The sequence below is a fragment of the Danio rerio genome, chromosome 20 (assembly GCF_052040795.2).
Source record: "Danio rerio strain M-AB ecotype USA chromosome 20, GRCz13ab, whole genome shotgun sequence".
In the NCBI taxonomy this organism is placed as follows: Eukaryota; Metazoa; Chordata; class Actinopteri; order Cypriniformes; family Danionidae; genus Danio; species Danio rerio.
In genome coordinates, this window is record NC_141040.1 from 45,910,001 (window position 1) to 45,927,375 (window position 17,375).

General features: G+C 35.4%; 1 protein-coding gene across 4 annotated transcripts in view; it reads left to right on the plus strand.

The window, feature by feature from the left end:
• The window catches only part of fam184ab (family with sequence similarity 184 member Ab), a 254,481-nt gene that overhangs the window by 136,953 nt on the left and 100,153 nt on the right, over nt 1-17,375 (plus strand). For 3 of the 4 annotated variants that reach the window (XR_015518906.1, XM_087298716.1, XM_087298717.1), the window contains exons 8-10: nt 997-1,158; nt 2,313-2,434; nt 13,054-13,204. Coding sequence is in view for 2 of the 4 variants with exons in the window: in XM_087298716.1 (XP_087154842.1) it covers nt 997-1,158; nt 2,313-2,434; nt 13,054-13,204 (435 nt within the window). In the remaining 2 variants the exon portion in view is untranslated. Of the gene's footprint in view, nt 1-996; nt 1,159-2,312; nt 2,435-13,053; nt 13,747-14,402; nt 14,697-17,375 lie in introns of those variants that run through there. The other variant, XR_015518907.1, reaches the window with a different exon arrangement.

A 17,375-nucleotide genomic window follows, 5' to 3' on the forward strand; every position in this document is an offset into this window, starting at 1 on the left:
TATTTATTTGTATTTATTTTTTTAAATCAAGTTGTTTATTAAGTTTGTTGGTTTTGAAGCAATGTTAGCATTAGCAGCTCTATTGGAGTGAGACCAATGAACAATGCCATGAACAGCATCTCAGATCATTCGCATCAGAATTTTGATTAGGATGCCAATTGTAGGGGATATCCTATAAATTCCTATGAAATGTGAATTGATTGATTGATTGATTGATTGATTGATTGATTTATTATTAGTTTAGAGATGTACTATTTAAAATAAATGAATGTATTCGAAATGTGTGTGATAAGGTACATGTTAATAATAAATGACTGTATAAATCAAATTTTTTAAAATCATCCATCCATCATTTTTAACCCAGTCATTGTTTTTCTGTCTTTACATCCATCCACCCATCCATCCATCCATCCATCCATCCAATCATTTAGTCATTCTATCACTCCATCCATCCAATCATTTAGTCATTCTATCACTCCCATCCATCCATCCATCCATCCATCCTATCATTTAGTCATTCTATCACTCCATCCATCCATCCAGCCAATCATTTAGTCATTCTATCACTCCATCCATCCATCCATCCACCCAACCATCCATCCATCCATTTGTCCATCCATCCATCCGTCCATCCATCCATCCATCCATCCATCCATCCATTCATCCAATCATTTAGTCATTCCATCCATCCATCCATCCAAACATTTAGTCATTCCATCCATCCATCCATCCATCCATCCATCCATCCAATCGTTTAGTCAATCTATCACTATCAATCACTATCAAATATTTTGAAAAATATATTGCTACAAATAATTATATATATTTTTTTCTATTGGAATATTATATTTTATTTTATTTATTTTATTTTATCCATCGTTATACTATTTGTCATCTATCCATCCAAGTTTTTTTTTACACTGATCATTGTAATGTTGCAGTTTGGTTTGCTTGTTTGTTTTTTCTTCTCAAAAGCAAATTATTTGTGTTCTTCAGGTGAGTCGGCTCCAAGAGCTGGTGAAGCAGGGTGAGCAGACACTGGGCTCATCTGAGGGACATATCTCCAACCTGAAGGACGCTCAGAAGAAGCTTCTAGAAGAGCTGGACGCCACACGAGCCAGACTCAGAGAGACCAGCAACCTTCTGACGGCCCTTCAGGTCTGTTACCAATCACAATTACTCCACAAAATAATGAGACTTACTTCAAAGTCACATAACTCCACTGCGCCTTATTACAGTAATTGTATAAGTATAGTTCTAGATTTGTGTCTTGCTGTCATTCTGAATACTGGTAAAAAAAAAATTAATGATTTATTTGCAACTTAATTGTTACTTTCTAAACACGATTTAACAGTAGTCGGATGTTGTTGTAGCAAACAGTATACAGTAATTCAGTTTTTTTATAATCTTATATACAATTTTGTAATATAGTCATATAGTTACTTTAATTTTTAGATATTTATTCTGTTCTAAACACAGATAATTAAAGATTTAAAAGATTTGCTGTCAACATAAATGTGACTTTTATACTAGTTATTTTATACTAGTTAGCAAATGCCTACTATTAGCATTTTCAATAATGTAGTGTGGATAGAGATTTTTTCTGAAACTAAGTGGAATTTGGTGTGTATTGTGTATTGTTTCCATTTTAAGCACTGTGTTAAGACAAATGACTTCAGGGTGAATATCTAGTGGTTTCTAGAGGCCTTTGCCTTTCATATAAGCCACTTCTGATACCAAATTATCAACTAGAAGTCAAGTTATTATTTGTTGTTCCTAAACCATGGATAGGTGACAAGCTTTTGTCAGGTAGTGCATACAGAATTTGAAGACCACAAGAGTGTATTTTGGATGCGTTCTTTACATTACACTGCAAAAAAAAAAAAGAAGACCCAAAATCTCAAAATTAACAGGCTTTTTGCTGGCGATGTCTCACCTTTAAACAAAAACAAGTGTAAATGTAGTCCAAATATGCTTGAATAGCATTATTATCCATTAGATTAATATCCTAAAAACACCTGCAGTGGGTTCATCATTGCACTTCTGAATTACACACACACCTGCATTTGACAAAGACACTTCATTAGAGAAACCTCTTCTCCTTGACCTGAAGCACAGGCTCTCTGAGTGACCATGCATAATGAATCAGTCCTGGAAAAGACAAATGAAAATGGATTTCCATCTCCTGGCCTCGCTGTGATGGATAGCTGTGAAGAAGTAGCCCTGTCTCTCGTCCCGTCAGACCTCACAATTACAGGTCGTGTGCTTAATGGCTCATCATAGCTAATGTTCGCTCTCGTTATGGTCCTCAGGGAGAGATGGAGACTCAGAAACAACAGCACGATGCCAAACTCATCTCCATCAAAGAGGAGGAGAAGCTCAAAATGGATAAGATGGCCCTGGAGCTCGAGCTGAAGTGGACCGAGACACTCAGGTATGAGCAGCTTTTTTTTTAAATGGAAGTACTCACCTCCATGTTGTATATAAGAGCCATTATTAGCATTGTTTCTATCCAAATATGCTAATTAAAAGTGTGGCCAAAACTGGAATATAGTATAGAATTAAGCATCGTTTCCATCCAACGAGTCAAAGTCATGAGTCAAACGAGCAAAATCATCACTTCCTTAATAAATAGCACCAATTATGAAAAGTAAAAAAGTGGTTGGAGAAGCTGCATGAATATTTTCTCTTTTAATTAATTAATGACTTACGCTTCAGAAGTACAATGCCGACATGCAATGAGCGCGCGGTGGCATTTGAAGGCATGAGTCGTAGAGCACAGACACTCTTGACTATTCTGGAGGTAAATAATAATATAATAACACTAATACTGAAATGGTTCAGGCGTTTTAGAATGACCAAAACAACATTTCAGATGCTTTACAGTATGCTCAGCCTTCCGGTTTGTCCATTCACACACATTTGTATCATCACATGATCTTTTATAACAAAATCACTTAACCTTTTTTAATGCACATACTTGAATTTGTTCGGGAAAAGTGTTTCCATCGTAGTTTATGTGCATTTTTTTTTTCTTATCGAATAAAAAGTGTATCCTGCTCAGATTTTTTTTCAGATTTTTTATTCGCATTTTCAAAATTGATGCTCATCTTGGTGTTTCCATCAATCATTTTTTATGTGCAAATCAAAATTGCGCAGAAAAATTGGTGGATGGAAACATAACTATTATAATATTGTGGCAAAATGTCTTTATATGTTGTCAAATCTTATCGACTAATCTAAAAATCTATTCCAAGCTAAAATCGTCAAATAAACAACAAAAGATGTCTTATATTACTTATTTATATAGCAGATGTGAAAATATACTTTTAAAATTATTCATTTTAAAAATGTATCGTGCAGTAAATAAAAAAGTAAAAGTGCAAATAAAAATGTATTAATAATATATGTTTTATTATAATTATATTTTACATTTTAATGTAAAATAAATAAATAATAAGAATAATTAATAATATAAGTTTATAAAATAATAATATTGTTATTGTAGTTGTTGTTATTGTTATTATTATTATTATTATTATTATTATTGAACTGTGTGTTTGTTTATTATGTTATTTTTTATTTAATTGTATTTATTTATTTATTTGTTTGTTTGTTTGTTTTTGACATGTTTATTAAAATTATCAGTATAAATGTACAATGTGCTTCCAAAAATACCATCTGAGGCATGTTTTATAAATATTATGCCTAGGGTTATAGTCCAAATATACTACAAAGGCTTATTTTCATTTATTTATTTATTTTTATTTTCACAACTTGTATCAACTTGTATTTTGAAAATGCAAAGATATGGAAAGGTCTAAGATAGCTGTATTTTATTTAAAAACTAGCACTAAGTAACTGATTAAAGTAGGATTTTTCAGGAATATCTTGCTCATTATTTTCTACGACAGCAGGAGGAGAGTAAACAGCGACAGATTTTTCTTCATTTGTGAGTGAACTATCTGTTAAGTAGTTTGCCAACATGCAGTACGCGTCTCTTCTTTCTCTTCTTTCACTCTTGCCAAGCTCACTGATGACTTATACTCCCTATAAAGCCCCTGACGGCTGTAAGTGTTTGGCGTTGCTTCAGAAAGCCCTGCCTGCCTAATTCATTATCGGCAGTGCTTACAACCACTGTTTAATATCATGTGCCTTCAAAAAAGACAAATAGCTCATTAGGATAAGCCTAAGCTGCTCTAAAACAAAGGCCATTAAGAACATTTCAGCCTCTTTGTGGGCTCATAATTTTGCTAACCTCCCCCAAAAAAACTCTTTTAAAAGAGAAATTGTTGTAATATGTTAGTCTTGAGGTTATCTATTCTATACAGTGCGCTGCATATATGAGTACCCCTCCCCCCCCACACACACCAACAACAACTGCTTTACAATATTACATTTGTGCATATACATTAGTTTAGTCAACACTGAAGCCAAATCTGGAGCTAATCTAACAAAATAACTTACAAAAATGGTTCAAAAATGAGTAGCCCAAATTTGTATTATGGAAAAATATTAAATAAAAATGTCAAAAATAGAAAAAATCAAGAGAAACAAAAATATATATCGTTTTGTTGAAATATATATAATATTTTGCATGAATTTAAATGTATTATCTTTCCATTTCTAAAGATGTGACTATATATATATTACCCATATACACTGAGAAATGGATAAAAATATTCATTTTCAAAATGGGGTGTACTCATATATGCTGAGCACTGTAATTATTTATTATTATCTGTATGATTTTGTCTGTTTTGGAGCATACAAGCTCAAAACTTGCAATTTCTCACTTCTGCCAATGAGAATCAATCCTTTATTTTTATTATGACATCATCTAGCACAGGGGTGTCAAACTCAAATCCTGGAGGGCAGAAGCCCTGCACAGTTTAGTTCCAACCCTGCTCCAACACACTTACCTGTTTCAAACAAGCCTGAAGGACTCAATAAGTTTGATCAGGTGTGTTTAATTAGGGTTGGAACTGAACTGTGCAGAGCTGCGGCCCTTTTGGAACTGAGTTTGACACCTGTGATCTAGCACTTCAGCCTTCTGTTTGACGTTGGTAGGGCTGCACGATATTGGAAAAAAACATTGCGATATAGACTATGATTTTAACAGATGAAATGATTAGCTTTAGATTTTTAAACTAGATTTTGATAAGACAACCTTGTCAAATGATAATTGATATGAGAGAGTGAAATTTATTTAGTTTTTATTCATTCTTTTATTTATTCATTGTCCTTCAGCTTAGTCCCTTCATTCATCAGGGGTCGCCAAAGCGGAATGAACCAGCAACTTATCCAGCATATGTTTTACACAGACGACGCCCTTTTAGCTGTAACCTAGTACTGGGAAACAACCATACACACTCATTCACTCGCATACACTACGACCAATTTAGTTTATTAAATTCACCTATAGCTCTTGTCTTTGGACTTGTGGGGGGAACCGGAGCACCCTTAGGAAACCCACGCAAACATGAAGAGAACACCAACTGATTCAGCCGAGACTCAAACTAGCAAACTTCTTGCTGTGAGGCAACAGTGCTAACTACTGAGCCACTGTCACCCTTATTTATTTATTTGTTTGTTTATTTGTATTTGTTTATTTTTTTATTACTATTTTTTTGCAGTCTCATTTTATATAGTTTCTAAAAACTTCGTTGAATTTTACCTTTTACATACCATAGTGCTGGTTTGTATAATAATTCCAAAGGTTTTAAAACTGTAGATTTTGCATTAGACCACTTGTGAAACGATAATTGATATGATAGAGAGTCATAGAACTTTTATTTATTTATTTACACTCACCGGCCACTTTATTAAGTACACCTTACTAGTACCAGGTTGGACCCCTTTTTGCCTTTAAAAGTGCCTTGTGACAGATACAACAAGATACTGGAAACATTCCTCAGAGATTTTGCTCCATATTGACATGATAGCATCATGCAGTTGCTGCAGATTTGTCGGCTGCACATCCATCATGCGAATCTTCTGTTCCACCACATACCAAAGGTGCTGTATTTGATTGAGAACTGTGACTGTGGAGGCCATTTGAGTACAGTGAACTCATTGTCATGTTTTAGAAATTAGTCTGAGATGATTAGCGCGTTATGACATGGTGCGTTGTCCAGCCTGAAGTAGCCATCAGAAGATGGGTACACTGTGGTCATAAAGGGATGGACATGGTCAGCAACAATACACAGGTAGTCTGTGGTGTTGAGACGATACTCAATTGGTACTAATCGGCCCAAAGTGTGCCAAAAAACATCCCTCAAACTGTTACACCACCACCGCCAGCCTGCACCGTTGATACCGTCTGCACCATCTTCTGTTGCTGTAGCCCATCCACCTCAAGGTTTTAGGTTTTGAGTGTTCAGAGATGCTCTTCTGCATATCTCAGTTGTAATGAGTGGTTATTTGAGTTCCTGTTACCTTTCTATGAGCTAACCATTCTGGTCAATCTCTGACCTCTTGCATCAACAAGGCATTTGTGCCCAAAGATCTGCCGCTCACTGAATATTTTCTTTTTTCGGCCCATTCTCTGTAAACCCTAGAGATGGTTGTGCATGAAAATCCATGTAGATCAACAGTTTCTGCAATACTCAGACCAGCTCGTCTGGCACCAACAACCACGCCACGTTCAAAGTGTCACGTTCACTTAAATCACCTTTCTTCCCCATTCTGATGCTCGGTTTAAATTGCAACAGACTATCTTGACCATGTCTACGTGCCTAAATGCATTAAGTTGCTGCCATGTGATTGTCTGATTAGAAATTTGTGTTAAAAAGCAGTTGGGCATGTGTTCCTAATAAATTCCTAATCTCATTTTATATAGAATTTCTAAAAAACAAAAATAATTATAATAAATCTAAAACTAACTACATAAAATTGTACCTTGTTACATACCTTTTTAATGTGTTTTTAAACCAAGACAACAGTCCAGATAAACCCAGAAGCATTTATATTCCATAAGCAACTTGTCATTTCTTTCCTGACATCCTGCTTTATATCAACTTTATCCTTTTGAGAAGAACAAGCATGCTGTTTTTACACATTTAATTTTAGATAACACCAATTATGCCATGTTATTTCTTTTGTTAAACTATCTTTCAACTTTTTTGTAACCTCTTCAACATTTTTACTGTATCCACAGCATACGTTATAATGTTACGCTGTTGACACACTTTAAGTTAATCATTCAAGTGCATGCTGAAGTGTAGCAGCCGTAATATTGAGCCTTGTGTAACACTTGTTTAAAAGCTGACTTGAATGGAAAATAATGCTTTTTCCTTCCTTTAACAATGCTGGAAAATATATCCGGACAAATGTTTAGCAGACTGCATGTTTAGGGTTTGTTCATCACGCTTCATCATACACAGACTCTTGCATTTTTACAATCAGAACCGTCAGTGACATCTTTTTGAACTCCTGCATGTGTGTTGTTCATCGACACTCGCAGCTGCGCGACACAATGAACTTCATCAGACTCCAGATGGATGGTCCGCTTCGAGGCAGCGCCGTCTGGAGATCGCAAGCCTGCAACAAATCAAAACTGTTTACGCCTGTTTTGTTAGCTGGACTGACAGCTTTGCACTGAGATCATTTATGAAGACAAATGAACTCTGTGTTAGAGTACATAAAGTGATAAAGCCACGCTCAGCAGAAGCGCCGGTTAATTCCGCAGCTCCTCTCATAATGCACACCATGAGTCTGCGCTTTTGTTCATGGTTTTTGTTTATGACTTATGACTTTATTTTTGGAGAGAACTGCATTAACATTTCCCCAGATGTCTGAAAGAAAAGCACTTTTCAATTAGAAGAGGAGCAATGGGTTTGGAATTATTTCAGACTTGTCGCTTTGTAAATTTTATTTTTATTTGTCTTCGTAATATTATTTTTATTTCATTTAATTTAAGTTAATTTTTATTTTTGTGTTATATTTACAGTTTTTCTCCATTGGTTTGGCTCATTTCTTAAAACAGAGATTAAATTCTCAAAACAACATGGACAAACCTCCAAAACACTTGGCAATTGTTCACAACAGTATTAAATTTCTCATTCATTTCATCAGATTGCAAATGTCTAAGTACGTCTTTGCAAATGATTAAGTACAGATAGCCTACATTTAGCACAATTTCCAAGTGAATAGATCTTGTTGATCTAAGATGATCGGTAGTCTAATGGTTGTTTTCTTTAAAATGTGTCAGCATCATTTCATTGTATTTGTCATTACATGCACAATAGTCTGTTCAATTGTCAAAATTAGTCAAGACCATAATACCATGAATACCATACAGTAGGTGAATCCTTGGAACATTTCAATTTATTACAGCTATTTATTTTATCGTTTTTTTTAATCGATTTTTGCTTTGATATATGGAAGTTACTTTGTGTGTGGTTGATCATTACAATGAAAAAGGAGTTACCATTTCAGTATGAGTGCAGTGTTTGACGTCAAACCTTGGAGGCTTCACTTAACCTAAAATCCTTTTTTTATTTTTTCATTTTTATACACAATTGTATTCTGTTAGCTAGACAAAACAGTATAGTGACCATTGTCAATGAAGGACAGGGCTAAGATTGTAAGGTGGACGTGAGGGATGTTTTAGTGGTCCTGTGCCATAATGACAAAACATCTAAACATTTTGTCCTGCAGTGCTTACACAATGAGTGAACTGTTTTTGGGAAAGGAATGAGCTCTTGCAAGTGAGCTATAGTGTTGTGCTAAACTTTACCACTGTTCTGCCAAATGATCTTAGAGTTTTGAGAATGTAATTTTTGTTTCAAGAAATGAGCCAAACCAATGGAGAAAAACTGTAATATAATTTAATTTATGTATTTACTTTAATTTAACTTTTTTAATTTAATTTATTTTAATTTTCATTTATTTATTTTTTTGTATTTTTGTATTTAATTAAATTTTAGTTTCATTTAATTAAATTTTTTATTTATTATTTTTATTTTATTACATTTTTGTATTTAATTTAACTTAATTATATTTTATTTTTGTATTTAATTTATTTAAAATTTATTTTATTTTATGTATTTAATTTAATTGTATTATTTGTATTTAATTTAACTTAATTTAATTTAATTTTTTGTAATTCATTTCATTTTAATTTTTTAATCATGTATTTAATTTTATTTTGTTTTTGTGTTTAATTTTTATTTTTGTGTTTTGTTTCGTTTTTTTCACATCATAACACAATTTGCTAATTCTTTTTCATAATAATCCAATATAGCAAGCAAAAATATCAATAAAATATAGTAAAATGTGTAACAAAATTATCTTAAAACAGCATATGCATTTTCACTGCTGCTTCCGCATTAATTCTTCTCATCATTAATATTTGCTTTGTATATATTGACTTTATTTTCGTTAGCTTGTACGTTCGTTCGTTTTTTAATAAGACCACTAGCAAACCTCAATAAAGCTTTACATTATACAATCCTTCTCTGCAGTGCACAATCAATTAAAGATTTCTTGCCATCAAAAAACGAGTAGATAAAGCAGCATGTGTTTTTATAACTCCATTCACAGTCTCAGTGCTCATTGCTGTGGTCTCAGGCGGCGTTCAAGGTGTCCAAACCCCCATTACAGCTTCCATTTGCTCTTAAGCAGCAATTAAGACGCATTTCACACCTTTAAAAGGTTTCCACAGTGTCTTGTGAGTATGTGAGGTGCTCAGCTCTGACAGCTATTTGGCCGTTTTTAGCAACAGTCTCTCCAGCACAGGCTGAATAAGCACAGATTCAAGCCCAGCGCGCCGCTCGCATGACGTCCTGCAATTACAGCACATAATGTGGCATTTAACCTCTTCTGTGACCTGCGCCGCTGTGGAGCAGAGAAACGCAGGAGCATTAAAAGATCTGCAGAGCGAGCCGAATGAGGAGCCGCTCCATTTACAGTCCATTAATGATCAACACACCACTGACCCGAAATGATGCACTGTATTGGTGTGGTGATGTGTGCATTGCCAAAAACTAAATCTGTTGTGTTTTTCCTTTATCTGGTTTGCGCTAAAGGTTTGTTTTGTTTTTTCATTAATGATGTGATCTTCATAATGCAGAGTTCAGACTGCATGATTTTCAAAGTAGTCTTGTCACAGATGTTTTCACACTGGGCTAGCGTTTCGTCGCTGCTTTGTTTACGCTGCAAGATGGATCGGCTACAGGGACTTTCACATTGCATGACTTTACCATAGGAAGACTCGCCGACAACTTAGTCTAAACTACGTCTCACAGCCAAAAACATGTAGTATATCTTTTGTTATTAACTACATAATGAGAAAGAAGCCTTTAATGGGGTAGAACATGTACATGTTTGCTCACCTGGGTTTAAAGGGAATTAGCCATTTCTCCTCAACATTGATAATAAACTAATTTCTTTCTGTATGAAACGTCAAACAGACACGGTTGCTCCTGAGTCCTGTCAAACCTCCTCCAGTTTTTCCTCCATTTCGTGGATCCAAATAAACCGAAAAAGAGCGTTTTTAACTTCCCCCCCAGCCTCCCGCTGGCCTGCAGCAGGCATACACACACGCACACACAAGTGAAAGCTGCTCTCTCATTGGCTGTAGGCGATGGCTGATGTTATTTTCAGTCAAAACTCAATTCACACGGCATGATTTGAATCGCCGACAGCTCCAGATATTTAGCATGCCAAATATCTCAACGGCATCGGCGACTCATCTGCGATTCTCTCAGATCGCGTCTTTGAAAGTCTATACTGTGTGATTATCACTCACGTGCACGAGCAGCGATTTGCCTGTGATTTCAGGCATTTGTCGGCGATTTCTCAAAACCTGTCGGCGAGCCAAAATCGGGGCTAAAATCACGCAGTCTGAACTAGGCATTAGCTGTTTTAGCGAATTTGCAAGCAATGTATACATACATTCAATTCATCTTTATTTGTATAGCGCTTTTACAATGTAGACTGTGTCAAAGCAGCTTCACATAGAATATTAGAGTGAATTGAAACAGTGTAGTTCATTTTTCGGAGTTTAAGTTCAGTTCAGTTTTGATTAGCTTAGTTCAGTTCAATGTGGGTCCCACTTTATATTAAGTGTCCCTAACTACTATGTACTTATCAAAAAAATAAATAAAATGTACTTACTGTGTTTATAATGTATTTGAGAACACATGGTGCTTTTGAGTTGGGATAGAGGTTGGGTTATGGACAGGTTTGGTGGTATGGGTAGGTTTAAGGGTAGGTTAAGGTGTAAGGGATGGTCAACAGTGTATTTACAAATGGAATTACAGATGGAATTACATACATGTATTTAATCAGGCATAAGTACACAGTAAATACATGTATTTACACAATTAGTACATTGTAACTAACTATTAATTTCTATGTAAGTATATATTAGTTAAGGCCACTTAATATAAAGTGGGACCTCAATGTGTTTTAATATTCACTGCTGGGAGTCCAAACAATGAAAAGTAATCCATCAATGCGCAGCTCTACAATTTCAAACTATGCAAGCCAGTGGTAACGGTGGTGAGGGAAAAAAAACTTCAGCAAATGGGCGAAAATGGCATAAGAAAGTTCTCACATGGCAAAACATGTTGTGCCTGCACGTATAGAAATATATTTTGAAGAAAGCAGGAAACGCTCTGGTTACTAAAGTAACCCTCGTTCCCCGAGGAGGGAAACGGAAATGCTATTGGTGGATTTTAACTAGAATCCACAAATGGGGGATTTCGTTTCAGAAAGCCAATTGTCTGAAAGAGTATGGAACGGGCCAATAAATGCCAATGAATTGGCAGCGTAAGCTTGCGCACGTGTGCTTCATTGCCAATTATCTCCGCATATAAGCACAGGTGGAGCAAGCATTCACTATCCTTTTTGCTTCAGAGACTTTCAGCCTTCTGATCGAGTCGATGAGGGTTCCTCTTGCTGACTACAGCGAATTCGAGCGAACGAGTGTCTCCCGGTCCAGAGTGGGTATATGCGGCGGCAGACGGTCGAGCTGGGAATTCATTGGCATTCATTGGCCCGTTCCATACTCTTTCAGACAATTGGCTTTCTGAAACGAAATCTCCCATTCGTGGATTCTAGTTAAAATCCACCAATAGCATTGAAGTTCCCCATCCGAAGGGGATCCCATTGATTTCCATACTATGTACAATATGTTTTGTTCTACTATGGAAGTCAGTGGTTACAGGTTTTCAGCTTTCTTCAAAATATCTCAACCCAGGCTCATTCTGAAAACGTAGTCCCGTAGACGTTTCTGAAGGCCGCAAAATACGTCCCGGAAGTTACATATTTTTACAGTTTTTGTTTTTTGTTACAGTTTTTGTAGGATTAGGGATGCAGAATTAGATCACACTTTATAACTCCTAATGAACAGTTAAAGACTGTAATACTTTAGTTTAGGTCACAATTCATGCTAATAACTACTGGTTTATTACTTGACTGTTATTAAGATATTAACAGTTCATTATTAGTTATGAAGATCACACTTTACAATAAGGTTCATTAGTTAATGTTAATTAATGTATTTACTGACATGAACAAACAATGAACAATACATTTACTACTGTATTTGTTCATGTTAGTTAACGTTAGTTAATGAAAATACACTTGTTCATTGTTAGTTCATGTTAACTCATGGTGCGTTATCTAATGTTAACACGCATGGACTTAAATGTTAATAATGCATTAGTAAATGTTCAATTATGATTAATAAATGCTGTACAAGTGTTGTTCATGATTAGTTCATGTTAGTAAATGCATTAGCTAATGAACCTTATTGTGAAGTGTTACCCTTATGAAGTATGATCTTATTCTGCATCCCTAATCCTACCCAAAGCCTAAACCCAACTTCTACCTTACTATTAATAAACAGCTAATTAGTTATTAATTAAGCTAGTAGTGTTAATTAATGACTTTGTTGGCCTAAGCTAAAGTGTTACCTGAATTTTTTTTTTTTTCAATAAAGGAAAACATTTTAAAATGACCCCTTTGCATTGTTGGCTTATTAAGCATAACTGGTTTTGTAAATGCACTAATTGTATATCTTTGTGTGTGTGTTTTTCACAGGCAAGAGTGTAAGAAATTGCGTGAGGAGCTGCGTGAAGATCATGAAGAGGATAAAAGGTCAGCGCTCACCCAGCTGGCCCAGAATAAAGATCAGGAGCTCTGCTCGGCCAGAGAGAGTTGGCAGAGGAAGGTGGAGGATCTCCTGGAGCAGGTCAGAAACACAGCAGCGCAAACACATTTCTGATTCTGACATAAACCTGTCTGGGATCATTTGTGCTGCTCAAGAATTGTGTAAAACAACTGAGAATTTCCTATATCATTTGCTGGCTGTTTACTCGGATTACATGAATCAACAAGGACAATATTTTCAGCTAAAACATCTTCTTTAATGCTTTACTGAGGAGAAAACCCACAATACTTATTGAATGTCCTGAGGGTGATGAAATGACCGGCATATTTGTTTTCCTGTGTTCACACCAGATGCGTTTTGCATGAATAAATTGTGCTATTCGCGTGTAAATAGACTCAGGACTATTTTAAGTTTACTCGCTTCATTCGCGCAACAAATTTTCTATAATAGCTTGACTAACTCACTTCACTATATACGCGAATTCGCATCATGTGCAGGGCTTCAGTCTGCTCTGTGACTCTAGTTTCATTGCTAAATGGCTAACATGGATTTTATTTAGAGAGTAGCTGTGCTTTATGTGCTTCAGGAAGGCTGAAAAACAGTGTAGATTAGTTTCCCGCCAGGTGTTGCTAGGCGGTTCTGTGTTCTGAGTGATTGCTAGGTGGTTGCTAAGGCATTGCATAGTGTTTGGTAGGTAGTTGCTAGGTGTTTGCTAAGGCTTTGCTAGACGGTTGCTATGGTATTCTGAGTGGTTGCTAAGGTGTTAGTAGGTTGTTCTGAGTGGTTGCTAAGGCATTGCTATGGCGTTCTGAGCGGTTGCTAAAGCGTTGTTAGGCGGTTGCTTGGCAGTTGCTAGGGTGTTTTAAGTGGTTTCTAAGTGATTGCTAGGGTGTTCTGAGTGTTTGCTAGGCGCTTGCTAGGATGTTCTAGGTCATTGCTAAGGTGTTGCTAGATGGTTGCTTGGGTGTTCCTTGAGTGATTCTAGGTGGTTGCTAAGGCATTGCTAGGGTGTACTGAGGGGTTGCAATGACATTGCTAGAGTGTTTTAAGTGGTTGCTAAGGTGTTGCTAGGTGGTTGCTTGGGTGTTTTAAGTGATTGTTGGGCCGGTTAATGCTAAGGCATTGCTAGGGTGTTCTGTTGGTTGCTAAGGCAATGCTAGGCGGTTACTAAGGTGATCGGAGTGTTTGCTAGGTGGTTGCTAAGGCTATGCTATGGTGTTCTGACTGGTAGCTAAAGCATTGCGAGGCGGTTGCTAGGGTGTTTTAAGTGGTTGCTAAGGTGTTGCTAGGCAGTTGCTATGTTAAAATACAGTGCATATTGTACAGACTTAACAGCAAACATTTTTGGGGTGAACTATCCCTATAAGATTTGAAACTTCTATTTAATTTTATTAATCTAGAAAGATCTACTGTATAGACCTTTTTCTAACTCAATGGAGTGTGTATGGATGTTTCCCAGTACTATGTTGCAGCTGGAAGGGCATTTGCTGCGTAAAATATATGCTGGATAAGTTTGCGGTTCATTCTGCTGTGGCGACCCCTGATTAATAAAGGGACTAAGCCGAAAAGAAAATGAATAAATAAATAAATAAGTATTTTCCATTTCAAAATGAAACATTTAAAAATGGCACATTTAATATGTGATTATAAAGTGCTTAATAATTGCATTTATTTACAATTTCTCTTTTTATATCTACTGATTTATTTGTTTTATATGTTGAGGAATACAGTTCTGTAAATATTAATTTTGTGATCAATATTTAATTCACATTTTTATTTCATTTCTAATTAGTTTTTATTATCAGGCCCCTAATTCAATATTTTTTTCTAATGATTAAATTATGGCATTGTTCACATTTACTTTTAACTATTTTAGTGTTGTTTTCTCATGTTTATTAATCAATATTGCTAATTTTTTAAAGTAAGTTATTAAAGTATTATTATAATTATAAGTAGGGTTTGGGGATAGTAATTTTATTATTAGTAGTAATTTTATTCAACAATGAAACAAAAGTGAGCAAATAAAAAAAATAAAAAGACGTTAAAGTCATTTATAGCCTTACAAAACATTTGTCAAGGCTATGTTTGTTTGAGCAGGACGACTCAGCAACACTGGCTTAGCCAATTATTTAAATATGAACTGGCAATGTGTGTTTATGTGACCAGTAGCAGATGGAGGGATTATTCAGAAAACCTCACAGTTAGTTTTTGCAGATCTGTTGGCTTGAAGTGTTTATCAGAAAAATAACACAAAATAGCTACAAGTTAACTCCAGACAAAGAACTCTATATGAGGAATGCATGTTTTTTTATTGAACTGCACACTCCAAAGACACTTCATAAAACGTGAGTGGAATGTAACAGTAGTTGAAAATCCACCTCTCATCCGCACTTTAATATTAACAGTTATTGCAGATATATCCTTGGGCTACCCTCTGTGCATTTTTTATATGCTGAACTCTCATTTCTGCTTGCTTAGATAATTTTTTTCGACTACTATTGCATTTGTACTGTGCAGACAGGAACTGCATAGAGCTTTTTTGTTGTTTTAGTAATCAAATCAAACCCAAAAAGGCAGCTTTTAAAGACATAAAGCTGTTTACAACATTGTGTGATTTGATTAGTTCTAAATTAAAATATGGCCTTTAAAACTTTTTTCTGAACTCATTTATTCGCTCTTGAAGCTGTCTGTTATTTTGGGATGGGGTAAAAGATTGCATTATGTTGACAGAGCTCTGAGATGGCCATGGTGAAATAATTAAGCAAGAAATTAAGTAGTTCACTGAACATTTTCAAAAATTCACTGAAAATAGTATGTAAATTCTTTCAGTGGAATGCTGAAAACCTTATCTTGCTTACTGTTTTGGATGTATACGATACAAATTATGACTTAGTCTGTATATTGCTGCTTATAGTGCATAAAAGAAAATACTGAAAGCACTTCAACTGATTTTACAGTATTATTTACATTATTTTACATTATTTATGCACAATTTAGGTTTTTGTATACTGTAGGCTCGAAAATGATGCAGAAAGTTATTCATTTGATGCATGGTTTAATATCAATCACAAGTTCAGCAAGGCGCAAGGCTCAGTAATAGGACCTTTGTTTTTACCCTGTAAATGCTTCCCATGGAGGATTTAATTAACTTTTGAAACAAGTTTATTTTCATACAGACCGAACTCACACATACAGACCTTTCCGTTGTATGTGTGAACAGGTCCTTTTTGAAAATACCGGTAAATTCGTTCTGGCTATTTTCCGGAAAGAAAAGTTGTAACATTGCCGGCAATTTGCCGGAATCCTGCGCTGTGTGAATGCAGAAGGAAGATTGCCGTAATAAAAGCGTGCACGTCTAGAACGTGCTGACGTGAGACGTCTGCTTTAGCCAATCACAACAGTCAGACGCATTTACGTCCGCGCGGTTTGTGAGAATAAAAGCCTTTGAATATTTTTCCAGACACATTTAGCTGCTAGAAGTTAGTCAGATCACGTGCGAAAGTGATCCTGCGAAAGTTGTTCACAATATTGATCATCCACAGAGTTTGTAATTTAGTCAAATGTTTACAAATACAAGCGCAGCCGTTTAAAGCTCATTTGTGGTGAATGATGTCAGAATTTACCGGTATTTTGGAATGGATGTGTGAATGCTCTTTTCCGGAAAATTTCCGTAACGTCCTCGCCTGTGTGAACAGCGCTTTTTTGAATATAACGGTAAAGTCGTTCCGGAAATTTTCCAGATATTTACTGGTATCACTGTGTGAAAGGGGCTATTGTTACATATACAATTTTATCCCTTCTTGGCCTAATGAACAATACTAATCCAAAAAAACAGAGACCAGTGTCAAAAGTAGGGCTCGCGTGCAAAGGTTGGCCCCATTATAGCCTTTGATTTGGCCCACCATTCCATTTGAGAGGATAGTATGATGAATTTTTGGTTTGTGTTATGGTTGAGCTACAAAGAAAAGCAAACTGAAATTAAATGTTTCAATCAAATGTTAATGAATCTGATTTTTTTTAAATGTACATACTGTCACTCGACGGATAGAAGACTATGCAGAAGACATCAGCAGGCAAATCAGGGCAAAAACTAGTCTAATTATGTTATAAATTAAATTGTTTTGTTTATACTGTAATACGTTTATTGCACGTATTACATTCTAAAAAATACTGTTTTAGTTAATATAAAGCAATGTTTTCTAGTCATTTTTAAACATTATTAAAAAAAATTAGGAAATTACCCACGGTAATT